The sequence below is a fragment of the Clupea harengus genome, chromosome 1 (assembly GCF_900700415.2).
Source record: "Clupea harengus chromosome 1, Ch_v2.0.2, whole genome shotgun sequence".
Lineage (NCBI taxonomy): Eukaryota > Metazoa > Chordata > Actinopteri > Clupeiformes > Clupeidae > Clupea > Clupea harengus.
Genome location: NC_045152.1, coordinates 9,477,900 through 9,502,311, shown reverse-complemented (window position 1 = coordinate 9,502,311; position 24,412 = coordinate 9,477,900). Strand labels below are relative to the sequence as shown.

The following is a 24,412-nucleotide window of genomic DNA, read 5'->3' as shown; positions in this document are numbered from 1 at the left end:
GTGGCAAAAATGATGTACCAAGGTATAACACCACTATCTGTTTGGCATCTTCTTCAACATTATCATCTTTTGGATATTACAAAACAAAATATAACAGATCTTTTCAATATTCTTGGGATAATTACTTGAACAATTGTAAGCTTTGGAATTACTGTTTTTTGTTTATCGTAAATCTCAAAATTGTAACAAATCCTCTGGAAATAGTAATACAAATATTGTGTTCATATGCACAAGTAATAACCCCTTGACCTTAAACATTTGCTGGGGTATTGCAGGTAAACACTTCAAGAAAGATGAAGATCAAGAAAAAAAATGACTGTTGTAAGACAAACAACAACTTTCCTTTTACTTGACCACTAAGTGGTGTTCTGCAGTAAACCATTTAAAGGTCAATGCAATAGGGTTGGAAACATACTCACAAAGTTTAGTGCTTATTCAAAAACTAAGCTATTTTACAGAAGACTTTACTTCAATTACAAATTCAAATCAAAATGTCTCCATGGCATGGCATCCTTTAGTGGTCAAACGCTTCGCATTCGCTCACTGCAGCGTCCCTAGTGGTCAAATGGCTTAAGATTTGTTGGACATCCTAAGCCTAAGGGGAACATGGATAAGTTTAATTAAGCTTGGTCCAAAGATCACCTATGCCAAATTTAATGAAAGTTGGACAAAATAATTGTAGGGACTGTAACTGTAAACAAAACAAATGCTGGCCTTATCGACTAAGTGCACATCACAATTTGTCATTTCTCATCTTTGGCTAAAGGTATCACCTGACATAAGAATCACTTTCGTTAAGTGGAACATATCAACACTTTCCAGAAAAAAAATATTTGTGCTTGTTGCAGCGCACCCCAGTGGTCAAAACGTTTTACCAAGAAGAAAGAAGATGCGTGATAATAAGAAAAGGTACAATAGACAAGATAGAAACCAGTTCAGTAAATTTGGGTTAATTCTGTGTACAATAGATGTAACAACTGCCATCCTATTAGCTGCATATGCCCCAGAAGCATGCTGTATGGGCAAAATGTGTTAAGACACAAAAAGTCTTAACACAGGACTCAGACATTTCATTTTTAAGGTCACAAAATGAGATGCAGGCTACTGGGTACATATTTTTTGCCATGCATGTCCTTATGTTGTCACTGTGAATGTGTGATATTTGGTCATACATCCATGTTGGGGCATAAAATACAAACGTGTCTCCTATTTGAACTACACTGTGGACATATTGAGTAAGTGCCAGTGCAATCTTGGCATAAGAATTAAGCATGGCTGTTTTGCACATACCTTCTGTACATTCAGTACCAGTTCTTTAGATGTTCTCCTTTTACGTCTGTGTATGAAAGTACATTATGCACATAGTATGTGTCATGTGATGTCATGCGTGGTATTGTTTACGTTCACTATATAAACCATATGCGCATGTACGCGCGTCACCATTTTGATTGGACTTAAGAGATGCTACACATGTTCTGAATAAATAGCCATTCATTGTTGAAACACAGTGACTATTGAGTCCTGTTATTCGTCTCGGCGACGAACGCCACAGTATGTAGTCATGGAGAGATATCAAACAACAAATACTGATTACAAAATTTTTTTTTTTTAATTGAGCTCCACCAGTAACAATGTAAATACATTCCAAGGACATACTTTGATAACACCTGCTGTGGATTTGAGATGACTTTAGGCTGGCTTGATGGATGGACAAGTAGAGAAAAGAGTACGCACACTCATCAACATTCATAGCAAAGTTTCACACCCCAGAGTCAGTCGCGGCAGTGACGCGGCTCAAGTAGCAATGTCATGTGCTGGACTTGTTATTCGGTTATCTCCACCTCCACTCAAAAGACTGGTTGGTGCACTGATAAAGGATAGTGCTGGATGTTAAGCAGAACAAACAACCTAAGGTCTTTGAGCTAGTTCTGGTGTGTAGAATGTCAGTGGTACAATCTTTGTACAAGTGCCATCTTCAGTTTCTTTGCCACAGTCACACTGACTTGACATAGATTAGGATATTAAGTCCCTTGGCCAACATAAAATAGCACTTTAAAAAAATAAAAAAAACACATGAAATCCTCCAAAATCTTGGATAAACCAAATAAACAGTTATAGTCAAAATAAGAAACTAACGGATAGCTGTATATGCTGTGAAAATGACTCCCTCTTCCACACATACATCACTGCGGTTCTTTAATAAGTCTGTGCAAGGCTGCCACTGAAGCCAAAGCACTTAACCCTCTCTATCAATCTCTCTCCAGTCGTTTCAGATCAGCAGACGTTAGAAAAGAATGGCCACTGAAGGTGCTCATAATGAACTATGTTTCAAATACTGATGCTCTCTCTCCCTGGTGTGACTTGGTTAGGTCCTGCATTGAACATTGACCAAAAATGTCTCATGCATTTTGAAAAACAATTCTGGGAAAATCAAATGCCCTTATATGTGAGATTTGTGCGTGTATCTAAATCTGTGTGTGTGTGTGTGTGTGTGTGTGTTGTGTGTGTGATGTGTGTGTGTGTGTGTGCAAAAGCCATATCGATCACTGTCAACATGACACATTATGGTAAAGATGTGAAGGATTTTGAGGTGCAGCCTGCACATGACATTTACTAATGTGACAAAGGGAAGAAACAGGTGCATGAACCGTTTAACCAACACACATCCACAGGGAGGAGAATGGTACACTGACAGCGCTTGCAGCATCGGATCAGTCACTACCGCTACGTTCCGGGGTGGGAGAGGTCTGTTGGGAGTGTGTGTGTGGAGAGGGGGAGGGGAAGGGGTTGGCGTTTGAGCAGGACACCCCCCTGTCTGTCAGCGACACAAGGAAGGGGAAGGAGGCCACCCTGCACAAAAAGCTTTCTGAGACCAGGGACATGAGTGTAAAGGTCAGAGGTGGGCTGGTGTAGGGGTGAAAGTTCACTGGCTGCCAGTGATGTAGTGCAAAATGGCATTAGGTACTTCCATGGTTTCATCTTTCACCAAGACAATGTCATAGGAGTTCAGGTAGGTCTCCATCCACGCGTCCACCTAAGGCACAGAATGGCGATCATAAGAAAATAAGCAATAGAAAAATTAGACATGTTCACTTCTGGATAGTAATCAATGGACATTGTGTATATGTGTCTCTAAGTGTGTGTGTGTGTGTTCGGGTACCTTGTCATTCAGGTAGCCAATCTTCAGGATATTATCCATATTCTGCACACCATCAGCCATGTTCAGGTCCCCCAATGAGTCCCCCATCAGCAGGACGTTGTGGCGGTCATTGAGCTCCTCGAAGAGGCCGGTGTTGAGCAGCGCTCCCTCACGCTTGTTATAGGTGTGGATGAGTTCACCTTTGAAAGCTTGCAGCGTGCCCTTATAGACAAGCAATATCGATGAGGGTTAATTAGGACCACTAAACTGAGTATTGTTACATTTACCGAGATACATGGCAAATTATGGCTCCAAACTCTTATTTAATTAAAACATTATTTTTTATTTAATCTGATTTCTGAAATGCTGAGTTCCATATGCCAATTTCAATATGGATGCCAAAAGATTTTCAGCAAAATGTTGTGAAATCAATTCCCACGGCTCCTGGAAAAAAAACCTCACTACAATAAGACAAAGATACTGGTTGTGTTTGAAATACATGCTAAATGACAACACTTACGGTTTCATCAAAGTCCATGTAGTTAGAGATGACTTTGACATTCGGGTAGAAGACCCCCGCCTGTCTTATCACCTCCTCCAAGACGTCTCCTATCCCAGCTGAGAAGACGAGAAGAGGGATGTTCTGCTCCTTCAAGTGGTCAAATAAACCCTTGTAGCCATCCCTGCACAGTGAAGGCAGAAACGGCATGGACCATGTTGTGACAAACAGTGACATTAAAGAACAGACTGCATTGTGTGTGGTTAAAGATCTTCTCACAAGGATGCCATAAACTCCTACTGGACATCCACTCTGTTGCTGATATTTGTTCATATTGGTTTACAGAGTGACAAAAAAAAAAAGTCCAAAACATTCATGTAATGATTCATAACTATGACCAGGGTGATGGGAGAACACAGAATGACTCATGTTCAAGTCCTCATGCGCTCACCTGAGCATGGCATCTGACTCTTTCACTGCTGTGGCCAGCAGATCCTTCTTGATCTTCTGCTGCACCATAAGGTTATGGGCTTTGGTCCACCTGTATCAAACAACACAGTACCTCACAACACTGCCTCCTGTGGCTTCACATTAACACATCCCCAGCTCCATTGTGGTAGAATGGCAAGACACAGGCCAACAGAGAGATGGTTCATGTGTGGTAACTGAAAGAGATGGCCAGGTAAGACTTACCATTCCACCATGAACGGTAGCTTATCCTCCACTGAGCGGGTGGAGTCAATCTCAATGGGGTAGTACGTGTTCAGTAGTTCCTTCAGCTGAAGACAATGCACAGAGGTGAGGACAACCTATATTATTTCCCACTCTACATTCTCAATAGGTTCTGTTAACATGAACACTGAGTACAGAAGAGAGCAGGTAACAGCTGTGGGGGTCCAATCTCACAAACTAGACCTAACCCTCAGGGAGGCAATGGGCTCTTACCTGTTCTTTGCATTCTTCACTGATCAATTTACTGTTATCCAGGATATCTACAAACACAACATACACTCTGTTCAGATGTTACGTTAGGTAATCCCAAAACCAATTAGGCTTTGACCCATAATTTATCCACATATATAACTTTACTTAAAAAGTGAGACATAATTCTGGTATGGTAAAGCAGAATTGGTTTGAAATATTTAACCCAAACACAAACACATGCTTCTCAATACATTTAATTGACTAAATAATCCTACAACTACCAATGACTCACTGTGGCAAGTAGGGCATCGCTTTCCATTAAAAGCAAATCTGGTGAGTGTCATATCGAAGTCTGAAATTACCTACAACAAGAGCATAATGGTCAGGACTTTCAGTACAACATAATTTATATTAAAAACGTGACAACAGGTAGTCTGTTCAATATAAAGGTTAACAGGGACAGTCAGTTGATTATATGGTAAATGGAAACAAAACTAATAGAAAAACATTTTTTAAAAAAGCAAGAAACTCACATACACGTATTGCATAAAACTATGCTAAAGCATCTGTAATGTACAGGCAATTCAATGTTGTACCTGGACAGTATTGGGCCCTGCCTTTCTCATGGCATTTAGAATCCGATCCACTTTCTCAGGATCTCCGATTCGCACGGATGAGAATTTTGACAATGCAAGAATCTGCAATGACACAAAGCCAAGTGATGAAAAACTGTTTTTGTAACCTAGAAAACAGATCACCAGAAACAAAGCATTGTGCGCATTAAGACCTGAAATGCATTAAATCAGCTGTCATTAACTCGCAGGGGAGTCTATACCGTCGATAGTATAAGATGAATATTAGCTGGTCGGGATATTCATATTGCATTGTTTAAAACGCGGCTGACTTCCCAGTTGTTGTGTCACCGTGTCCGTTACGTAGCTAACTCATTCGACCCCAGCTGGACAACACAGAAGGGTCCTCGGTATTTTAGACAGCAAGCACTGATCATTTAAAATATGCAGCTGACAAAGGATATTTTTACTGCAACGAACGTATCTTTCAAACTGAAATCGAAACGTTACTTAGCTTTAATTAGGATGCATGACTAGCATTAGCTAAAGTAATGTAGCTAACGACAAGACAATAACAACTAGCATGACAAATGACTGCCGTCATAAGAAAAAACTATAGAAATACTTAAAAAGACGGAAATACTCTGAAATTTTCGTTGACGCAGGGTTTAGCAGAACAGCCATTCATTCACTCGCTCTCTTGCACATAGTTTATGCACTAGATTAGCCAGCTAGCAAAGAGCACTTATGAAGTAATTTAGCAAGCAAACGTTAATTTACTTACCATTTTGAAGTTAGATGAATATCACTTTAAATACCAGAATAGAAGAACCACAAACGTGCAATCTGGAAATAATATTGACAGTGTTTTCGCTGGTAGAGCATAAACAGAATGTCCTTAACAAAACATACACAGAACTGTAACAACTGACAGGAGCAGCAGAACCGGAGAGACAACCGGATATGTCCCCAGTAGTACAAAGGATGTAGAGAAATCATTCCGGGTAGGTAGCATAGCTGTTAGACTAATAGCGTACTCATTCTTTCCCAGTTTATTAAATTGTTATGCTGGTGTAATTGGACACATAGTAAACATAACATTAAATATAACACAAACATAAGCCATCATGTGTTGCTTTCTTAGCTCTATGCTGTTGTCTGTATCAAAACTGTGTATTTATGTGTGCATAAGTAGCTGTTAGTGACATATGGAGACACCAAAGCTATAATAACTCATTAATCAGTAGGTTAAAGTTAAGCTCAGCTGCTTCGTGTTGGTAGTTATGCATCAGCCACATATAAAAAAAAGAATGCATTCCTGTACATTCTACTGCAGTGATGCTATAATGAGAGGTTCTAGAACCCCCCCCCAAAAGAACACTGCTAGAGGCAATAATTTCAGTTAAGCACAGCCTCTGAACTAACCAGCAGCAACTTTAATACTTCCAACACAGTCAAGATTTGGTTGTACGTGTCAGTCATTCTTAATTCGTGTAGCTACTGCAGCAAAGATGAGTGAACCTGAGGAACCAGCCTCCTCCCCCAAGTTCCAGCGCTGCTTCATGGAGAGAAAAATGAGTGCCATGGCCTGCACTATTTTCAATGAGCTGCGTCTCGAGGGCAAGCTATGCGATGTGATAGTCAAAGTGAATGGGATGGAGTTCAATGCTCACAAAAACATTCTGTGTGGCTGCAGTGCCTACTTTCGGTGAGTGGTAAGGGACCTACTGGGTGCCCTACAGAGCATACCTCAGCCATTTCTGTCTCATAGAGTGCCAGCATTCATTCATAAGTTTGTTTCAGTCATTCAGTTATAGATCCTCTTCTCTTTTGCGTGATACCTATACAATGATAGGGCCTACGTACAGGATGGAAATAGCTTGAAAATGCAACAATAGGTCTTAATTAACCTTACTTGTCTAAAATTTAGGCCTACTGTTAAGCTTACCAAGGTAGGGTGGACAGAGGCTAATGTCTCTATAACTTAATAATAATATTGTCCTCCACATCTGAGAGGAACTTTAAATCAAAATGTTTTCAGATTTCAATGATTATAATAACTATGGTGATCAATAATGACAACGATGACTGTGTCTTAAATGTGACATTGAAATTGATGGGAATTCTTGTTTACAGAGCCTTATTCACCAGTGAATGGAACAACTCAGAAAGGCGCGTCTACAACATCCCTGGCGTTTCACCTGATATGATGCGTCTCATCATTGAGTACGCATACACTCGCATTGTCCCGGTGACAACAGAGAATGTACAGCAGCTCTTAGCAGCTGCCGACCAGTTCTCCATCATGGGCATTGTGCGTGCCTGCTGCGAGTTCCTGGCGGGGCAGCTGTGCCTGCTGAACTGCATCGGCATCTGTAAGTTTGCAGATTTCTTCTCGTGCTCCGAGCTGCGCCAACGTGCCTACGTTTACATCCTGCACAACTTCGACGACATGGTGAGAACCTCTGAGGAGTTCCTGGAGCTCTCTCTGTCCGAGCTGTGTGGGATCATCGAGAAGGACGACCTGAACGTGAAGCAGGAAGAGGTGGTCTACGAGGCTGTGCAACGATGGATTGCCCATGAGCCTCAGCAGAGGAAGAAACACATTGTTGTGCTGCTGCCCAAGGTAAGAGACCTGAAGTGATGCTGAATTAGAATGTTAACACTTTCAAACAACCAACAGATTTTACAAATGTCTTTGTGGCAGTAAAAGTTTTGTCTTCCACACCACTTTCTCCCTCTATGTAGCATGTCCTCTTCAAAGTATTTCCATCAATATCTTCTTAACCTCTACTTTATTTTTCTCGAATGTCTATCCAGATTCGCTTGGCCTTAATGACGGCTGACTACTTCATGAACAATGTGAAGAACAACACACTGGTGAAGGATAACGAAGAGTGCAAGCCTGTCATCATCAATGCCCTGAAGGCAATGTATGACCTCAACATGAACGGCCCTTCCAATGACTTCACCAACCCTCTAACCCGCCCTCGCCTCCCTTTTGCTATCCTACTGGCCATTGGTGGCTGGAGTGGCGGTAGCCCCACCAATGGGATTGAGGCCTACGATGCCAGGGCGGACCGCTGGGTGAACGTGACCCGTGAGGAGGAAAGCCCACGGGCTTATCACGGCGCAGCCTACCTGAACGGGTTTGTGTACTGTGTCGGGGGATTCGACAGTGTGGACTACTTCAACAGCGTGCGCAAGTTCAACCCCACCACCCGCACCTGGCACCAGGTGGCACCAATGCACTCGCGCCGCTGCTATGTGAGCGTGACGGTGCTGGATGGCCACATCTACGCCATGGGCGGCTTCGACGGATACATGCGCCTGAACACCGCTGAACGCTACGAGCCTGACACCAACCAGTGGACCCTCATTGCCACCATGCATGAGCAGAGGAGCGATGCCAGTTCCACAACACTGCATGACAAGGTAGGTCAACCCCTGTCTTATTCTAACAACACTGGGCCCGAATTTAAACATGAATTGCCATCAGCGTGTAGCTCCGCTAAGCTTACTGCAATTTTAGATTCCACATGTTTTGTGATTTCTTGTTTTTGACAGGTGTACATTTGCGGTGGTTTCAATGGGAACGAGTGCCTGTTCACGGCAGAGTGCTACAGCCCCCAGACCAACCAGTGGACTCTGATTGCCCCTATGCGGAGCCGGCGCAGTGGAGTGGGAGTGATCGCATATGGAGAGCATGTGTATTCAGTATGTGTCCCCCGCTTCCCAAAACACACACACACATATTGCGTCACACATAGTGTTTCTGTAGCTCAGATAGTATATAGTAGGCCTATATATGAACAATGAGATTGAGAATAAGAACTGGATGTACTTTGCAAATTTACAGCCCCTTTATGTCTAAGAAATGTAAATGTCTTATACAGAGCTAAATACATTTCCCACTCATACTGGCATGAATTTCTTCTTCACCATTGTTTTGTTGTCCTCTCATTTTCCATATTCCAGGTTGGAGGTTTTGACGGTGCCAACCGTTTGAGAAATGCGGAAGCCTACAACCCTCAGACCAACACTTGGCGCGCTGTGCCAACCATGTTCAACCCGCGCAGTAATTTTGGCATTGAGGTGCACCACCTTACCATCCCTTGCTCTTTACCTGTTTGCTCTCAGCCACAGTGTCAACACTCGTGACAGTGTGTCAACACATTTCACAGAGCATTTTCATAGTTACACAGAAAACCAGACTCCTCAGGTATGTACTTTCTATGACAACAGCTCGGCCTCTTTTTCTTTTTCCTTCTCGTCTTAGGTGGTGGATGACCTGTTGTTTGTGGTGGGCGGCTTTAATGGATTCACAACCACATTTAACGTAGAGTGTTACGATGAAAAGACAGATGAATGGTAAACTTTTAACTCCTCGCGTCAAATTTAAAATGCACACACTCTTATGCATACACATTTAACGACACATTTCTAAAAGTATTTTTTAAAGTTGTAAATAGAGTCACCTCAGATTAGGAAAAAAAACATGCCTCAACCGATATATGCCTTATAAATGAGTGACTTGAATGAATGAATGACACATAATAAACGTTCTGTTTTATGATCCCCTTGTAGGTATGATGCCCATGACATGGGCATTTTCCGCAGTGCCTTGAGCTGCTGTGTGGTGCCAGGTCTGGCCAACGTGTCAGACTATGCCGCCCCCCGCGATGCCCTCCAGATCCAGAGAGAGGAGCTCAAACTGTCCACCTCCAACAGCCTTCTGTCTGTCTGAGAGCTGGATCAATGCACCTCTCTGTTAACTAGACACAGGCACAGACTGTCCTAACATTAATAAAATGCTCCAAGCTCCTCCCAAAGTGCTCAGGGGGAAAAGAACCAAGGCAGACACAAATATAGAAGTTCTATTTATTTTTTTATTGCATCCATATATTTTTCTATTTCTTCTTAAAGAGGGCGGGGCTGATGATACAGGCGACTGTCATCTACACGTTTGCTGGTTTGAAGTATGGACATGGATTTAGTGTCTGTTGCATGAATTCATTAGACATCACTGAATACTAAATGGAAAAAAGAAAGTCTATTAAAAATGATTTCATTTCAGCATTTCATCATTTTGTTTTTGAAGTATTACAATGTTCACAACATGCAAAGCCTAAAATATACTTATGATTCACTGTTGGTTTTTTATTTTTTTGTGTTGCTATACAAACAGGCAAAGAGCTAGGAAATGGCTGATCGTTCTGCATGATTTCTTCAGCAGGCCCAGTCACTTTTCAGCATGCATTTCCACCCCTAAACCATTTCTCTGCTGTGGCTCAGAGATAGCAACATGGCTTAACTTAAGACAGAACGGTGTCAAAATATGTTTCATACAAATTTGTACAATCAGAGTCATCTTAACGCATCCACCTGGCAAAGCATGGCAGGTGATGTCTTAGACCCCTACTGAGCTGGGCCTGAATCGGACATAAATTTATGACAAACTATTCATAAGACGGCCTATTTATCAGTCCAGTTATGTCACACAGTAGCAATCAAACTCTGTAGAGTAGAAAAGCATTCTTTATAGAACTTACTCAGAATGCAATGATCATTAAGTGCGTAATCTTCTAATATACAGGCACAAAGCTTGCAGTAGTCAGATTAAGAAGAAGAGAAAAAAAAACACTGACATAGAAAGATAGCAAAGGGCTGCATAGATGAAATAAAGGACAATGAAAAACAGGACGAAAGAAAAAAAATACATGTTGTGATTAGTCAACTTCTATTTAATTAGAATGAGATTTGATGGCAAAATAACCTGATTAAAATTCGAGGGACTGGGGAAAAAAATGAAGGTGCACGTGCAACCGAAAACTGACTTGGAGAGTTGGTCAAAACATCGGTCATCCGTTCATATCCTTGGTAACCTAGGATACAAAATTATATTTGGTCTCTCATCTCTTTCATCCAGTGAGTCAAAAGTTGATGAGGTGGAAGTTAACCTCTAAAACATTCAGGATTTAAATATAACACGATCATGGTAAAAAGTAAATAGCAAATAATAAAAGTAAATAATAATCATATGTCAATAATCATAAAGTCATCTGTGCTGTAAAGTGCACTTTCACCTTTTAAAGCTCTGCTCAGCAGATGGATAAACTTTAACACATATAGACACATCACACCTTACCCACAACCCACCATTCTCATCATCTCATCATCCCTGTCCAGCCCCGAAACCCCCACAAGATGTGGCACTGAAACCTCAGACGACAAGTGCACAGCACCAATCCCTTCTTCATCAAACAACACAACTGGGACTGGGGAAAAATAAAGGCATACAGTTACTGCAGACCCAGAATACAGTTAGGAGGAAGAGGGGAAAGGTTCTGTCATTCTGAAGTGAGTTCAGATAGAGGGTTATAGGGCATGTCAGGACAAAGGACAGGAAGATGCACCATAGAGATCAAGACCAGTCCCATTAGCATACCCATCCAAGTTAGCTATTAGCACCCAGAGGAAGTGCCTCTTTACGAACGCTGACAAAAGAAAAACAATATCATCAAAATAACAATGTAACAAATGTAGTGGAATGAAATGTGACATAACAGAAATGTCAGAAGGCTGATGTAAAACAATGCTGAGGAAAGGCAAAACCTTTCTGTCTTTTCTACCCATCTACTACGTTATCCACCTCTCTCTACATCCATCTAGTACAACAGTGTTGCAATTCAATATTTTCATATGAGGTGTTCCTCAATTTTCTCCTTGCTGCCATGTGGACCCACTGTGCTGGTGATGGGTTGTGACTAAGACAAAAACCTAGTACGCTACCAGCCCCAACTGAGTGCTTGGAGAATAAAAACAAAAACAAAAACCCATAATGTTAAGGAGCAGAGCCACAGACCCTCAGATAAATGTACTGTCCTTACCAGACTGGACAATTACCTATGCAACCTGTGTATACCCACTTCAAACAGGGCCATGGCGGCAAAGCTATAAGTGCAAGTCACAAAGGTACTCTTCTACTGCAGAAAAGCTAGCTACGCTATGCTCTGTGGTCTGAATCTATTTCACCTTGAGAGTGTCATGCTGGAATGTCAGTTCGGGCATTTTTTCTTTTTGACTTTTAAGAGTCTTTTAAGACAACCAATGATTGAAATGAGAGATGGTCCGTCCATTTAGACGGAGCCACTTCCACCTTCACGGCTCTGATTTGTGATCGCGCAACATCCTGCTACATTGGTTAGGCCAAGAGGATATACTCATATACATATGTATATTTATATATATGTATGTATGTATGTATGTGTATATATATATATATATATATATACACACACACACACACACACACATATATATATATACTCTGTTCTCTAAATATACATATTAAAATACACACCACATGTGCGTGATTTCCCACATTTTGGTCTCTTTTTAGGAATTCTATTGATGCAATACATTCTGGTTTGGCTGGCTGTCCCTTCCAGTTGCCTCAAAATAAAATGCACCTCACTGTTGCTTTCCCAGCTCAACTCCCCATAGCCATAAGCCTGCATGGCCTGAAACTCAGCTAAGATGCAGTGCAATATGGCATAATAACCACCTCCACGACACTCAAGGGCCACCCTTCACACCAAACACACCCTTGAGCAGAAAGCCTGATCGTCCTTGCAAAGGTCTGAAAAGAAATGGAATGATGAAAATGGGTAGACCGCGTGGGTAGTGTCTGATGCCATGACGATGGAAGGACTCGACTAGCGGATGGCTGCAAAGACTGGCCTTGGCTTTTTAAGGCCACACCCTCGCCAATGTAACTCCCTACGCTTCAACTGGTTCCCACGGCAGGACGACGGGTGTGCAGAGGACGTGGGGGGGAACATGAGGGAAGAGAGGAAGCAACCATCGATGGGCAGCGCCTCTGTGAAGTAGCACCCCACACCACCTCGCCCTCGCCCTCGTCCTCAGCACTCGATCTGCGACTGCAGCTGCCGGCGCAGGGTTAGCGTGCGCCGGTGCAGCTGCTGCATCTGTTGCATGCGGTCGCGCTGGCGAGCCAGGTTCTGGGGCATGGGGTAGCGCTGGCAGCCGTACAGAAAGCGGTAGGGGATGCGCACGTGGCAGGCGGTGGCCCGGCAGCGTGGCTGAGGCATGGGCGGCAGCAGCATCCAGCGCTTGCGCTCTGCGCAGTAGCGGTACGCCTCCTTGCGGTACTGCTTGTCCACATCGTCGCTGTTCTTCCAGCCGCCGATGACGAAGACGTCCTGGTGGAAGTGGCAGATGGCAGCGCCCTCCACGCCGATCACCTCCGGCGGCAGGCTCTCCAGGATCTCGTCGGAGACACGGCCGCTGATCTTCTGTCGTGCAGCCTCGTCGCGCACAGCCGAGTAGCTCTTGGGGCAGCAGGAGGCCGTGTGGTAGAAGTTGGTGGAGGCCACGGCCATCTGGAAGAGGCAGTAGTTGTCGATGAGCGGGAGCGAGTCCACGTCCTGCCACTGGCGCGTCTCAGTGTCGTATCGTGTGGTCACCGTCTTCAAACCGTCCTCATTGTCTGTGTCCACGGGCGTACGCGCAGTCACGTACACGTAGCGGTCCTCCACGCTCACTGCCTTCACATCGCGCAGGATCTTGGGTGCCGACTCCAGGTTGTGCCACTTGTCCTGCTCGGGCTCGTACACGCTGACATCCTTGAAGCCCGGGCTGAAGTTGCCATGGCCGCCGATGCTGTAGAGGATGTTTTTTACGCAGGTGAGTCCGAAGGAGTGCTTGCGCGTGGTCAGGTTGCTCACCTGCTCCCAGGTGTTGCGGTTGGGGTTGTAGCGCTCCACCGTTTTGGCAAAGCCAGGCTCCATGGAGCCGGCCACGTAGACGTGCGTGTCGGTGGCGGCGATGGCGTGCCCGTCCAGGTGGTTGTGAATGTGCGGCAGGTTGACCCAGCGGTCCTCATAGATAAAGTAGCCCACGCACTCGCTCAAGTAGTCGCCTCCTTCCGACACGCCGCCGACCACCATGATCACGTCCATGTTTTGGCCAAAGCGCGGCTGGAAGGAGGCGGTGTAGGACGACCACAGCTCCACGTCGGCTGACTTGAGGTTCTCGAAGCGGATGGCGTGACCCTCCACGGCCTCGGCCACCAGACGCAGGCAGGCCTCGCTGGCCGCCACCAGCCTCTCGTTCTTGACCGCGCGAGTCAGGTATGTGGGCTTGATCTGAGGCAGCCGCAGGAGGCGGAACAGTTCCTCAAAGTAGCGTTCACGCTCTGATGAGTTGCGCTGCACCCACTTCACCACCGCCTCAAACAGCGCCTCCTCTGAGTCCACCGTGATCTCGGCGTCTGACAGCCAGTCCCGCACCAGGTGGAAGGGCAGCGTGAGGAACTCCTCATCCTGGATGACCTTGTGGAAGTTGCGGCGAATCATGTCGGCTGCCCGCAGCGCCAGTTGGTCTAGCGTGTACATGTGTGCCAAGCTGTGCACTGCTACACAGTTGGCCAGGCTAAGCTTGCGCTTCAGAAACTCACCGCAGAAGTCCTTCAGCTGAACCAGAAGGAACCTGAATGACACAAGAAGAGGAGAGGAGGAATAAGTACAGGTAAGCAATACAGAATCAAACAACAAGATGGGGATAACCTGGATACCCTGGCAAATACTTTGGCTTCCTATTGGCAATGTTATTAGCCATTTCTACTACCATGGGTATTTCAATGACAGCTGTTTGTAAGAAAAAGTTTTCTCTTATCTTTCATCTGGATGCTGTCAATTGCCTCCAGACTCAAAACAAGCGGGCTACATGGTTAGGTAACACTTCGGTTAGCTTGTCTGTGTACCAAAAAGAGCCAAACCCAGACCGAGGCAGAAAAACCTTTTGTACAGTAATGTTTGATACATGCAAAACAGCGTTTTAATTATGAAATAGAAGACATTAGAGAGCGTATGCATTCACAAAGCCTTAACACATTAGCTAGCACCCGCTCATAGCAATCTAGTGCAGGCTATGCAGACTACTATTTTGAAAAGCTGTCATCCCCACAGTTAGCTGTCTGTGATCTGCGCTCGCCTACCTGTCTGCAAGCTCCAATACTTCGTGAACATTGCAGGTGCTGACTCGGATCTCTCCCGTATACATGTACTGAATCACACTCTCAACTGTCTCAGGGTCCGGCCCGTTTTCTGAACTCCATTCTTTCATCTCCACGCGACCGGACACCGACTCGGAAAACTGCCCACTCAGCAGCGGCGTGAAGTAGTCGGTCGCAGCAGCTAAAACAGAACGGTGGGCTGCCAGCTCAAAGTTCTGTGCTGTAGCCGCACCACCGCTGAAGGCCAATGTCACATCACAGAAAAGCCCCTGCTTCCTTTGCTCGTTCTGCCGCCGAGACAGCTCCGAGCAATGGGAGGACGACGTGAAATCCTCGGCCTCTTCCGTATCTCCATCCCCTGCGAGCGAGCTAGCTGAACTGGACCCTCCGCTTCCGCTACGGCTCGAGTCCTCTGGGTTCGGGGCAGCTGTTGCCATTCCGGGGATAGAGGACAAGATTCTAAATTGCAGTAAACTTGTATGGGAGAGGATACACACGCAGACACACATACATATACTCAAAACATAAACGACATAATGGGCATGCGCAGAGCCGTTAAGGCGTTGCCAGTTAGGTTGACGTAGTAGGTCTTCCCACGGAAGTAAATAATGACAGGAGGCCCACAGAATCAACGTTTTAGCTACCATATTGTAGAGGGTTATGGACTTTATGTTTTCATCACATGCACAAAACCTTTGAGTTTGCTTGGTTAACTTTAAAGGTTTTGTGTAGAATAGCGCAGGATAAGCTACAGATACAGACCGTATAGGAGAGCGTTTGTACAGAATTTGACCACCCACATACTCAGGTAACTGTTAAGCCCATGGGGGCTATTGTGCTAGCTAACCCTGACTGTTAAGACCATCAGGGCTGTTCTGCTAACCATGACTGTAAAGCCCATGGGGGCTTCTGTGCCAACACAGGCATAGGATTTGGCATTGGCATAGCTGGGGTTTTACAATAACGTAGCAAGCATGCAATAGGCCAATATAGTAATTATTGTTTATAGTCTGTCAATGTGATGTCTGTAATGTATGTATAATTTGATTAGCAAAGGAGGGTAGATGATAGAAAAGCAAAAAGAGAGACGACAAGACAAGGAAAGTGAGGTAACATGTGGAATGGAGAACAGGAAGGAAGAGATGCAGGTAGACATATATTCCTCAACCACATAACTTTATGGATGCACAGTTATAATTGGCTGTGTACAGACAGCTTATGTTGTCAGACTCAAAGTTGTTAAAAGTAATGTAATAATGCTAAGGATGCATAATAATTGATACATCTACCTGAAGTGTGAAGGTTTGTTTCTTAAAATCTCTATTATGGCAGGCAGTAATGGAAGGTTTTTGTATTTCCTTGCCTGACATGTGCCCTCTTCTTAATATTTGAATATTTAAAGATGGGGATTATATCATTTTTGTCTAACAGAATGCCCAGCAGTTTCCATCATACCTCCAGAATAACAGCATTTCTTGAAAACACTGCCTATAACTAGAATCACCCAATACCAACATCCTATATCAGTAGTTCATACTTGAAAAGTCAGGGAACACATAATAAATGTTAGTGTAGAGGATGTGTGTTTTAAGTTTGAACCCCTAGGTGGCAGTAATCCTCTATTTATCTCTGAGGGCAGCCTCCTTTATCCAGGTCTAGGTTTCACTGCAGCTACATAGTCATCCACTCTCGGGGAGATACTCGACATGATACCCCTAACCTGAGAAGAAACTTTTCAGAGAAATTAGTTGGAGGTGGTGTACTTTACTGACTATCTCCATCTCCTGCGTAACTATGCTTGTATATTTTCTTATGCCACATTGTCACCCTTTCAAGCTCACTTTGGTTGGAGTTGCTGGGAACAACACCTGCTAGTTGTATCTTTAAGTTTTATCTTTATCTTTAAGCATGAAGTTGGGCCTGGAGGGGTTGATGTTAAGCCAGATGACAAAGTCTAAGTGGTCATGAAGATGGAACAGGAAGTCTCAGTGGCCCTTTTTCTCTGCTCAGTTCGAGGCAGCTGGTGGTAGCCTTGCTTTGTTTGGAACTATTTGGGCACTTCTTGTCCTAAAGGCATGCCCTCTTTGTCTCCCCCCCGAGAACTGTGGACCTTGTGAGCATCTAAAACAATCTTGTCGGCCCTTATGCAACTCGCTCAATGGCCTGATTTTTACAGATCATTCTTTCTGATTGTGAGAGCCATCCAGAATGGAATTTCCGGTCATTTTCCAGTGTTCTTCCCCTGGCGGGCCGATCTGATTGGCAGCTGTCCCGCTGTGTTTAGCACAGATAAGGCGAGCGTTTTAGCAGACCAACGACAGATCTGAACTCCTGCAATAATAGCTGGCTCTTGGGGCTCGTAGCTGTTGTTTTAGAGCTGGTGTCAGCTGGTGCCAAACCAACACAAAGGGTTTAATACGAAATGGGAATAGTGATGTTTCAATAGCATAATGCATAAACATTAGGTGTAAGACTGTCTTTTAGTCCTACTACGAGTGTGCTGTCTATTTAGAATATTTTCCCATTCATGTGTCTGTGTATTTGTGTACTTTCTTGTATGCCTGTGTGCATGTGCATCGTACTGTGTTGCTGGAGAGTATTTATGATGGTACAGAACGGGTTTGCATCTGATCAGCATCTTTCTTTGATTACTAGATCTGCCCGCATAAGGGCATTGCTTTGACTGAAAAGTCAGGCCTTGCAGCTCCTTTTCAGAAAACCATAAACTGCTCTGTCAGTTTAGGTGTACAAATGTATTTACTTTACTCCTTGTGCCCTGAGAAATCTGGTAAGGATGTGTTTTTTTGTTGATAGCATCTTTATGCATCTTCCTCTCCAAGTGATTGTGTGTTTGGATGCATGTGCGTGTCTCTGTGTGTACCTGCAGGAATTTGTTGGATTCTCCAGTGCTTCCTTTATTTTGCTTTGAGAGCCGGATCAGGTATTTTCTTCCTCTGCTAAAGTCATCAGGGCCAAAACATGAGAAGTCGTACACTGCTGTTGGGATATGAGTGGGATGGAAAGTATGGCGTCCTGGGAAGTGTTTGAGTGTGCGTGTGTGTGAGTTCATATTGAGGGAAGCAGACGGGGAGTTGGGCATTCACTGTTGAGCAAATTCAGCATATTTAGTGCACCTCTCAAATCATAGCTTGGCAACACGATATGGCTATTTTATGTCTGAGCACAAAGATCAGAGCGATGAGGTAAAACAGAAGGAATGGGGGATGCTGGGTTAAGCAAAAAACTTACCAGGCTTCCCAAGAGATGCAATATGTACAGTTTAGAGTCGGGATTAACATTCCATTCCTGACAGTTTCCATTTAAATAAAAGGCTCATGACACCACCATCTAAATGAATATACCCTCACGAAACTTCCCAAGCACACATCTATATTAGTCATCTCCATATCATTTGACAGGCAGATTTGTTATTTGTTCAATATGAAGTTGACAGGTTACATATAGGACTCATGGGAGTCTAAAGGGTCACAAAATAAACGTTCCCTCATTGGTGCCTGATATACCCCTGCCGTGGAGCCCTGATGCCCTGATATTCGCTGTCTGGTTCAGTATGGGGGAGAGAAAGGGGGGGTTCTGACAGGGTCATGAATATCTGCGTCATCAGGCACCCCAAAGTTCACGTTCCTTCAGCCCTTCGGGATTTGAGAATTCCGCAGGCCTACAGACTGTAAACTCCGTCGCCGTTCCAGGAAGTCCAGAGAGGGAACTGTGCCATGGGAAATGTGCTCTTACACAGCTCAAGGAGAATTCCTCAGTCTTCCGGTGTGTCTCGCATATCCGGCTGTTTGCTGAACTACACTCTCATTCCCTCAGGGACTTGAGCTCTCTCGTGACAGACTCACACTATGTCCTACTCACACTCTTCAGGATGGTATTTTTTTGGGTGGAAGGGGATTCTCTACCATGAACACATATTGAAACACTTGATAATACTCAGGATAATACATTTTTACTAATTATCACACATTACTGTACATGCTAGATACAATGCAAAAAAGAGAAAAGAGTTTTAGCATATACAGTATACAACAGAAGTGAGTACACCCCTTTGCAATATAAATTAAATGATTCAGAATTGAATCACCTCAATAATTGCAGTATTTCTTAGTAGAGTAGAGTAAGAGTATTTCCTCTTATGAACAATCAAACTCAAATACTTCAGAAAGACTACATTGAAATTATCTAGCTGCCTACCTAGCATAATTGCATGAACATGGTTATAAAATGACCGGTCAGACAGTGCAAAGGACATTGCATAGTGTCAACAACGTCCAAGAAAAAAACACTTTGTTTGCTCTTTAGCACAAAACTGCAAGCTTAAACTTTGAACTTCAATAGGAGCCTTTTGATTATTGGGAGCACATTCTTTGGTCAGATGAGGCCAAGATGAACTCCGTATTCAACTCTGAGTAGGGCCCTGAGCGTGAAACACAGAGGTGAGAGTGTGATGATGTGGGGCTGCATGAGTGTAAAAGGTGTTGGGGAGATGACACTCATAGATAGCACCATGAATGGCTTTGGGTATACTGGCTGACAAGATGACTCCCACTTCCCAGAAGTTTGGTAGAATAGGAATATTCCAACGTGATAATGAAGCGCACTGTCAAAATCACACTTCTAAATCATGTTTCTAAAGAAGAAGAAAGTGAAGGATAGGTCATGGACAAGTATGTCTCCAGACTTGAATCCAGTAGAACACCTTTGGGGTATTAAAAAGAAAGGTAGAGCAACACAACCCCTCTATCAAAAGCGATGCTGAAAGAAAATGTCTCTGAAGAATCTCTCCAGAAATGTGCACCACACTGGTACCATCCATGCCAAGGAGGATCGAGTTATAAAAATAAAGGTGGACATGAAGCATTAAAAAAATATAAGATTTGTTTCTCAGTAATGAAAGGTGTATTGACTTGTTGCATTGAGTTCCTACTGTGGAGCCTGTATTGTTAATATAGTAGATCTAAACTGTTAGGTTTTAATTTTACAAAAGAGCAAATACATGTTAATACATGAATCATTTGACTTTAAAGTGATATTGCAGAGGGCTGTACTCACTTCTGTTGTATACTGTATGTAGCATTTTAATGTAAGTAGCATTATGCTGTCATGTATATTTTATTTGAAACTTTGTTTGTAACGTATCAATGCAGAATACATGCAGATGAAACACTGCCGGATCCCTCCAACAGGTTCTGACCCGGTATCTGGCACTCACTGACTACTCTTACCCTTTACTTTTAGGAAACCTTTTTGAACCTGACCAGACCTCGTCTGATCTCCAGCTTTCTTTCGTAAACCGGAGGTCCCTGAACCCATTTGTTCCCAATGCCACATTACTTTATTTCATAATATTTCACAGTGTCAGACACTAGGACATAAATCTGGGACTGAGATCATTCTGGGCCCTGTTCTCAAGGGGTTTTCAGACATGTGTAGAGTAGATAAAGTTGAAGAAACACAGAACTGGCTTTATTTCTTACCAGGGAACAAACATTGCAGATGCGTACCTTTGATATGCAATCGGTGTGATCTGTTTTGGCCCTCATATGTACAGAGTCTTGGGCTTGAATACTCTTTATCTGTGCCGATAGTACGTGTGAATAGGCCTGTCATGTGGGCTTCTGGAACTAGAGAGTCTGCAGCTCTTCTCTCTCTCTCCTGGTCTCTGAGGTGAACTCACTCACCCACACTCTGCATAGCATGCTTCCCACGTACACTCTGCACTAGAACCTTTACTTCTGTTTTGCAGCAGTTTTGTGCTAACCGCACACATGCACAAACATACACAAGAGTGATATACACGTGTATCGGTCCTCTCTTGTTCAAAGTTGTCTCTCTCTCTCTATCCAAAAACATTGTGTATATTTGTGTATGTGTGTATGTGTGTGCGCGCACGTGTGTATGTGTGTGTGCACACGTGTGTGTGTGTGTGTGTGTGTTGAGAGATCTCAACTGTGAGGGGGTAGTGTGTGCCACTTTCTCTTGACACAGTTAATACCCTCTTCCCTCGTGAAAGCAGTGCATGCTCATCTGCTTGCCTTTTTACATTAAGCATGATGAATAAGCTCACAGAATGTTTTACATGATATGGCTGCCTTTAGAAATGTAACAAGCATGATAAAATGTTCATAATGTGTTTGATGTGAAGCATACCAGTTATGATGAACCGTGTGCGTTATGTGTGTGTCTGTATGGAGGTGTGTGTGTGTGCATGTATGTGTGTGTGTGTGTCTGTATGGAGGTGTGTACATGTGTGTGTCTGTATGGAGGTGTGTGCATGTATGTATGTGTGTGTGTGTGTGTCTGAATGGAGGTGTGTGTGTGAATGTGCTGGCAAAGGAGGGTGTAGACAGATCCACAGGAGACATAGTCCCCAGTCGTGGAGGATCTGGATATTTTGGTCGCCTTGCTCTGGTTGAAGTATATCTAATAATATATAGACACATGAGGGACGTGATAGTCTCATTAAAGTCTCCTACTCTTTCACTTTAGTCAGCCTTTTTATCTGGCAATCGTATGTCTTTCTGAGAAATCAGAATGTTTTGAGCACATGCTAAATATAGAGTTCCAGGGTAGGTGCTCATAGTGATTAAGGTAAACCATGACACTTCATTAGTTTGGCATCCTGGTCCATAGCGTTCACCTTGGGAATGCTGCATGTCCTGTCATTACTGGAAATAGTGCAGAGCATTTGTGTATGGATATTGTATCAGACAATGTCATTAAAACATACCACACCCATGACGTATGAAAGGGCACTTTGCATTTGTGGACATTCAACACCAACAATGTAGTTCTCATCAATCAAAACAGATGAGTTTATTTTCGAAAAGACAACACACCACTCCTATTCATTGTTTACGCCTAGCATGGCAGATGTGATAATGGGTGACTCGTGCTGAATAATGTGCCACTTGCAGTTACCAGGGGGATCAGCGACATCAACACTACACATGGAATCACATTATGAAAGGTGAAATATCAAAGGAACAAATCACTGAATTCCTCCGTCTGTGACCCTCCCTGGCTTTTTAGAGACAAGTGTGGAACAGCCTGGAACAATGACTTCACACCTGAGAAAAGAGTGGCACAACAGGTAAAACAGGTGTATCCCCCGCATATTTCACCTTCCATGGGAAAGCTTTAGCTAATTTCACATTAGTCAGTAAATGACTGGAAATATGAGCACTGTTTATATAATCCTCTTTAGAGAGTCGAGAAAGCTGCAGTGAGGTGTGGCGATTTTGAGGTTTTGTTTCAACGTGTAAGTCACACCACCTCGAGTTATTGATTTGTTCCTTTGATATTTCACTTCATTTCATGTGTTTCCATGTGTATGATGTAATAATACTATGTGGTATGAGTGCCATTGGGGGGCCAGTTTCAGTGTTTTCAGAGTTTCTTGTTTTAATCCTAAGGGCTACATAAATGTTGCGCCTCTTATGAAGGGCATGGACTGAAACTGCTCGGAATGTCGCCAGCCTTCGTTGTATGCATACCTCAGGACTATCCGCACCTGAGAAAGGTGTTCGGAGGGAACATTTCAAGGAGAGTATCTGTTGCCGTTTTTAGAACATTTCCTTGTTGTCGAACTTGATTGGCACCTTTGTGAGAAGCGGTGTGAGAGTTTCCCACGCTCTAGAACGTGCTGTTCTTTTACGGAGAACCTGTATGGCCAACTACTGTTCCTCACCTGGCTGACTGGAAATGAAATAGAACACAGGTGAGCTCACCTCCCAGGTGATGGTTCATTAGGCGCCTGTGTGAACTGCCATGTCATTGTATTTAGATGCCCTAAATACACGTACACGATGTTCTCACACACCATTCCTGAATACACTTATGCACTTATACCACATAGTATTGTACGTATAGTACTGACCGGAAATAGCATAATCACAGTAATCAGAATGGTCATGATACCCTTTTACATGTCACATTCTACGTGTGCATTATATGCTGGTCATGATTACATGTACAATGGATGTGAAGAGGAATTGCTTAGATCACCATTAGCAATGAGCTAAGCATTGCAGAATCAACATTTACAGGCCGAATTCTATGATGGTGTTTCAGTTTGGCTTAAGAGAAAGAAAACCTCAAATTGTATGGAATCATCTCTCTCTCTCTCTCTCTCTCTCTCAATCCCTCTCTTGCTCCCTCTCTCTCCCTTTCTCCCTCTCTTTTTCATTGAGGTTTGGAAAGAAGGAATGCAAATAAAATACCAAGGAGTCTGAGGGAAGACTGGTGTCATGTTGTATTTTATCAGACACTGAAGACCATCATGAATCATGCAAACGACACTGATAGGATCGTCAATAAAATAGTCAGCAATAAAAAAGATATTTAGAAGCTTTGCCAAGCATGTTTCACTTTTCTCGTCAACAGAAGGAACTAACATAATAGCGGCAAGCTGTAAAAGAGAGTTATCCCCTCCAGTCACATAGGAAAATGTACTTTATAGTAGGAGAAAACTATACATTGCTGTTTACTTACACTTATTGTACACACACGTGCCTGCACACACACACAAACACAGAAAGTCACTAATGGCCTACTGTGGTGAACATTTCAGAACATTCCAGAGTGACATCTGTGTCTTATCGTTTCATAGCATCACTTCCTCTTAAAAAGAGTTGGGGGGGAAAAAACAAACAAAACGTTTAGCCAAGTGCTTGAAATTATGAAGGGAACTTTACAGATACTACGTGCATCCTGCAGAGAATAATGCGAAGAGTGAAAGAAGACGTGTCTTATGACACGAGGCATCGGCAACAAGTCTGTGTTTCCATGATCCTCTCTCTGGGCTGTTTTTAAGAGCCCCTGAGCTATAAGCCTGGTCGAGAGTAATTATATGATTTCAGTTTTCCCTATTTATTTTTTTCGACAAGTTTCTCGGTCGTGTCGCAGTAGAGCTGGATCACTGAGGGTTATATAAAAGGGGATGAGTCGGCAGGATTGTGGCTTAGAGACAGACGGCACACAAGTGTGTTCTGGATGCCTCCACACACACCCATCAGTGTTCCACTTCGAAGCGCCCCACTGGGCAAGAGCTGGGGACATTTAGGCTGGTGTCCCTCTGATGTTCCAGGCTGAAGACATTATAGGGAAGCTTGGATGCTTTAAGCGTGGCTTAGCTTTACCACGTGCAGCTCGATCACTGTTTTAATCCCATCAGCAATGCATCAGCAACATTTTCAATGAATGTCAGATCAAAGGGA

At 43.6% G+C, this 24,412-nt stretch overlaps 3 protein-coding genes across 3 annotated transcripts; 1 reads left to right on the top strand and 2 right to left on the bottom strand.

Annotated features, from left to right (window-relative positions):
• Nucleotides 1–1,590: 1,590 nt before the first annotated feature.
• On the bottom strand, nucleotides 1,591–6,111 carry LOC105890780 (cytosolic 5'-nucleotidase 3). The gene is made up of 9 exons (XM_012816856.3): nucleotides 5,919–6,111; nucleotides 5,159–5,260; nucleotides 4,855–4,924; nucleotides 4,584–4,630; nucleotides 4,332–4,417; nucleotides 4,090–4,179; nucleotides 3,660–3,822; nucleotides 3,161–3,361; nucleotides 1,591–3,034 (listed from the first exon to the last, which is right to left on the bottom strand). The coding sequence occupies exons 1-9, from the start codon at nucleotides 5,919–5,921 to the stop codon at nucleotides 2,924–2,926; spliced, it is 873 nt and encodes a 290-aa protein (XP_012672310.1). The 5' UTR covers nucleotides 5,922–6,111; the 3' UTR covers nucleotides 1,591–2,923.
• Nucleotides 6,112–6,498: 387 nt separating this feature from the next.
• LOC105890781 (kelch-like protein 10) lies at nucleotides 6,499–10,078 on the top strand. The gene is made up of 7 exons (XM_012816857.3): nucleotides 6,499–6,842; nucleotides 7,271–7,760; nucleotides 7,955–8,569; nucleotides 8,702–8,851; nucleotides 9,113–9,229; nucleotides 9,414–9,505; nucleotides 9,722–10,078. The coding sequence occupies exons 1-7, from the start codon at nucleotides 6,646–6,648 to the stop codon at nucleotides 9,879–9,881; spliced, it is 1,821 nt and encodes a 606-aa protein (XP_012672311.1). The 5' UTR covers nucleotides 6,499–6,645; the 3' UTR covers nucleotides 9,882–10,078.
• A 2,373-nt stretch (nucleotides 10,079–12,451) lies between these two features.
• klhl11 (kelch-like family member 11) lies at nucleotides 12,452–15,889 on the bottom strand. Its single transcript, XM_012816738.3, has 2 exons — nucleotides 15,156–15,889; nucleotides 12,452–14,647 (listed from the first exon to the last, which is right to left on the bottom strand). The coding sequence occupies exons 1-2, from the start codon at nucleotides 15,818–15,820 to the stop codon at nucleotides 13,060–13,062; spliced, it is 2,253 nt and encodes a 750-aa protein (XP_012672192.2). The 5' UTR covers nucleotides 15,821–15,889; the 3' UTR covers nucleotides 12,452–13,059.
• Nucleotides 15,890–24,412: the final 8,523 nt, after the last annotated feature.

Coding starts and splice junctions, on each gene's coding strand:
- LOC105890780 (XM_012816856.3), bottom strand. Junction 4,180..4,331: donor CTACCGTTCATGGTGGAATG/GTAAGTCTTACC, acceptor TGTTTGATACAG/GTGGACCAAAGCCCATAACC. Junction 3,362..3,659: donor ACATGGACTTTGATGAAACC/GTAAGTGTTGTC, acceptor CTTGTCTATAAG/GGCACGCTGCAAGCTTTCAA.
- klhl11 (XM_012816738.3), bottom strand. CDS start 15,820: ATGGTAGCTAAAACGTTGATTCTGTGGGCCTCCTGTCATTATTTACTT. Junction 14,648..15,155: donor GTATTGGAGCTTGCAGACAG/GTAGGCGAGCGC, acceptor TGTGTCATTCAG/GTTCCTTCTGGTTCAGCTGA.
- LOC105890781 (XM_012816857.3), top strand. CDS start 6,646: ATGAGTGAACCTGAGGAACCAGCCTCCTCCCCCAAGTTCCAGCGCTGC. Junction 7,761..7,954: donor TTGTTGTGCTGCTGCCCAAG/GTAAGAGACCTG, acceptor ATGTCTATCCAG/ATTCGCTTGGCCTTAATGAC. Junction 8,852..9,112: donor ATGGAGAGCATGTGTATTCA/GTATGTGTCCCC, acceptor TCCATATTCCAG/GTTGGAGGTTTTGACGGTGC.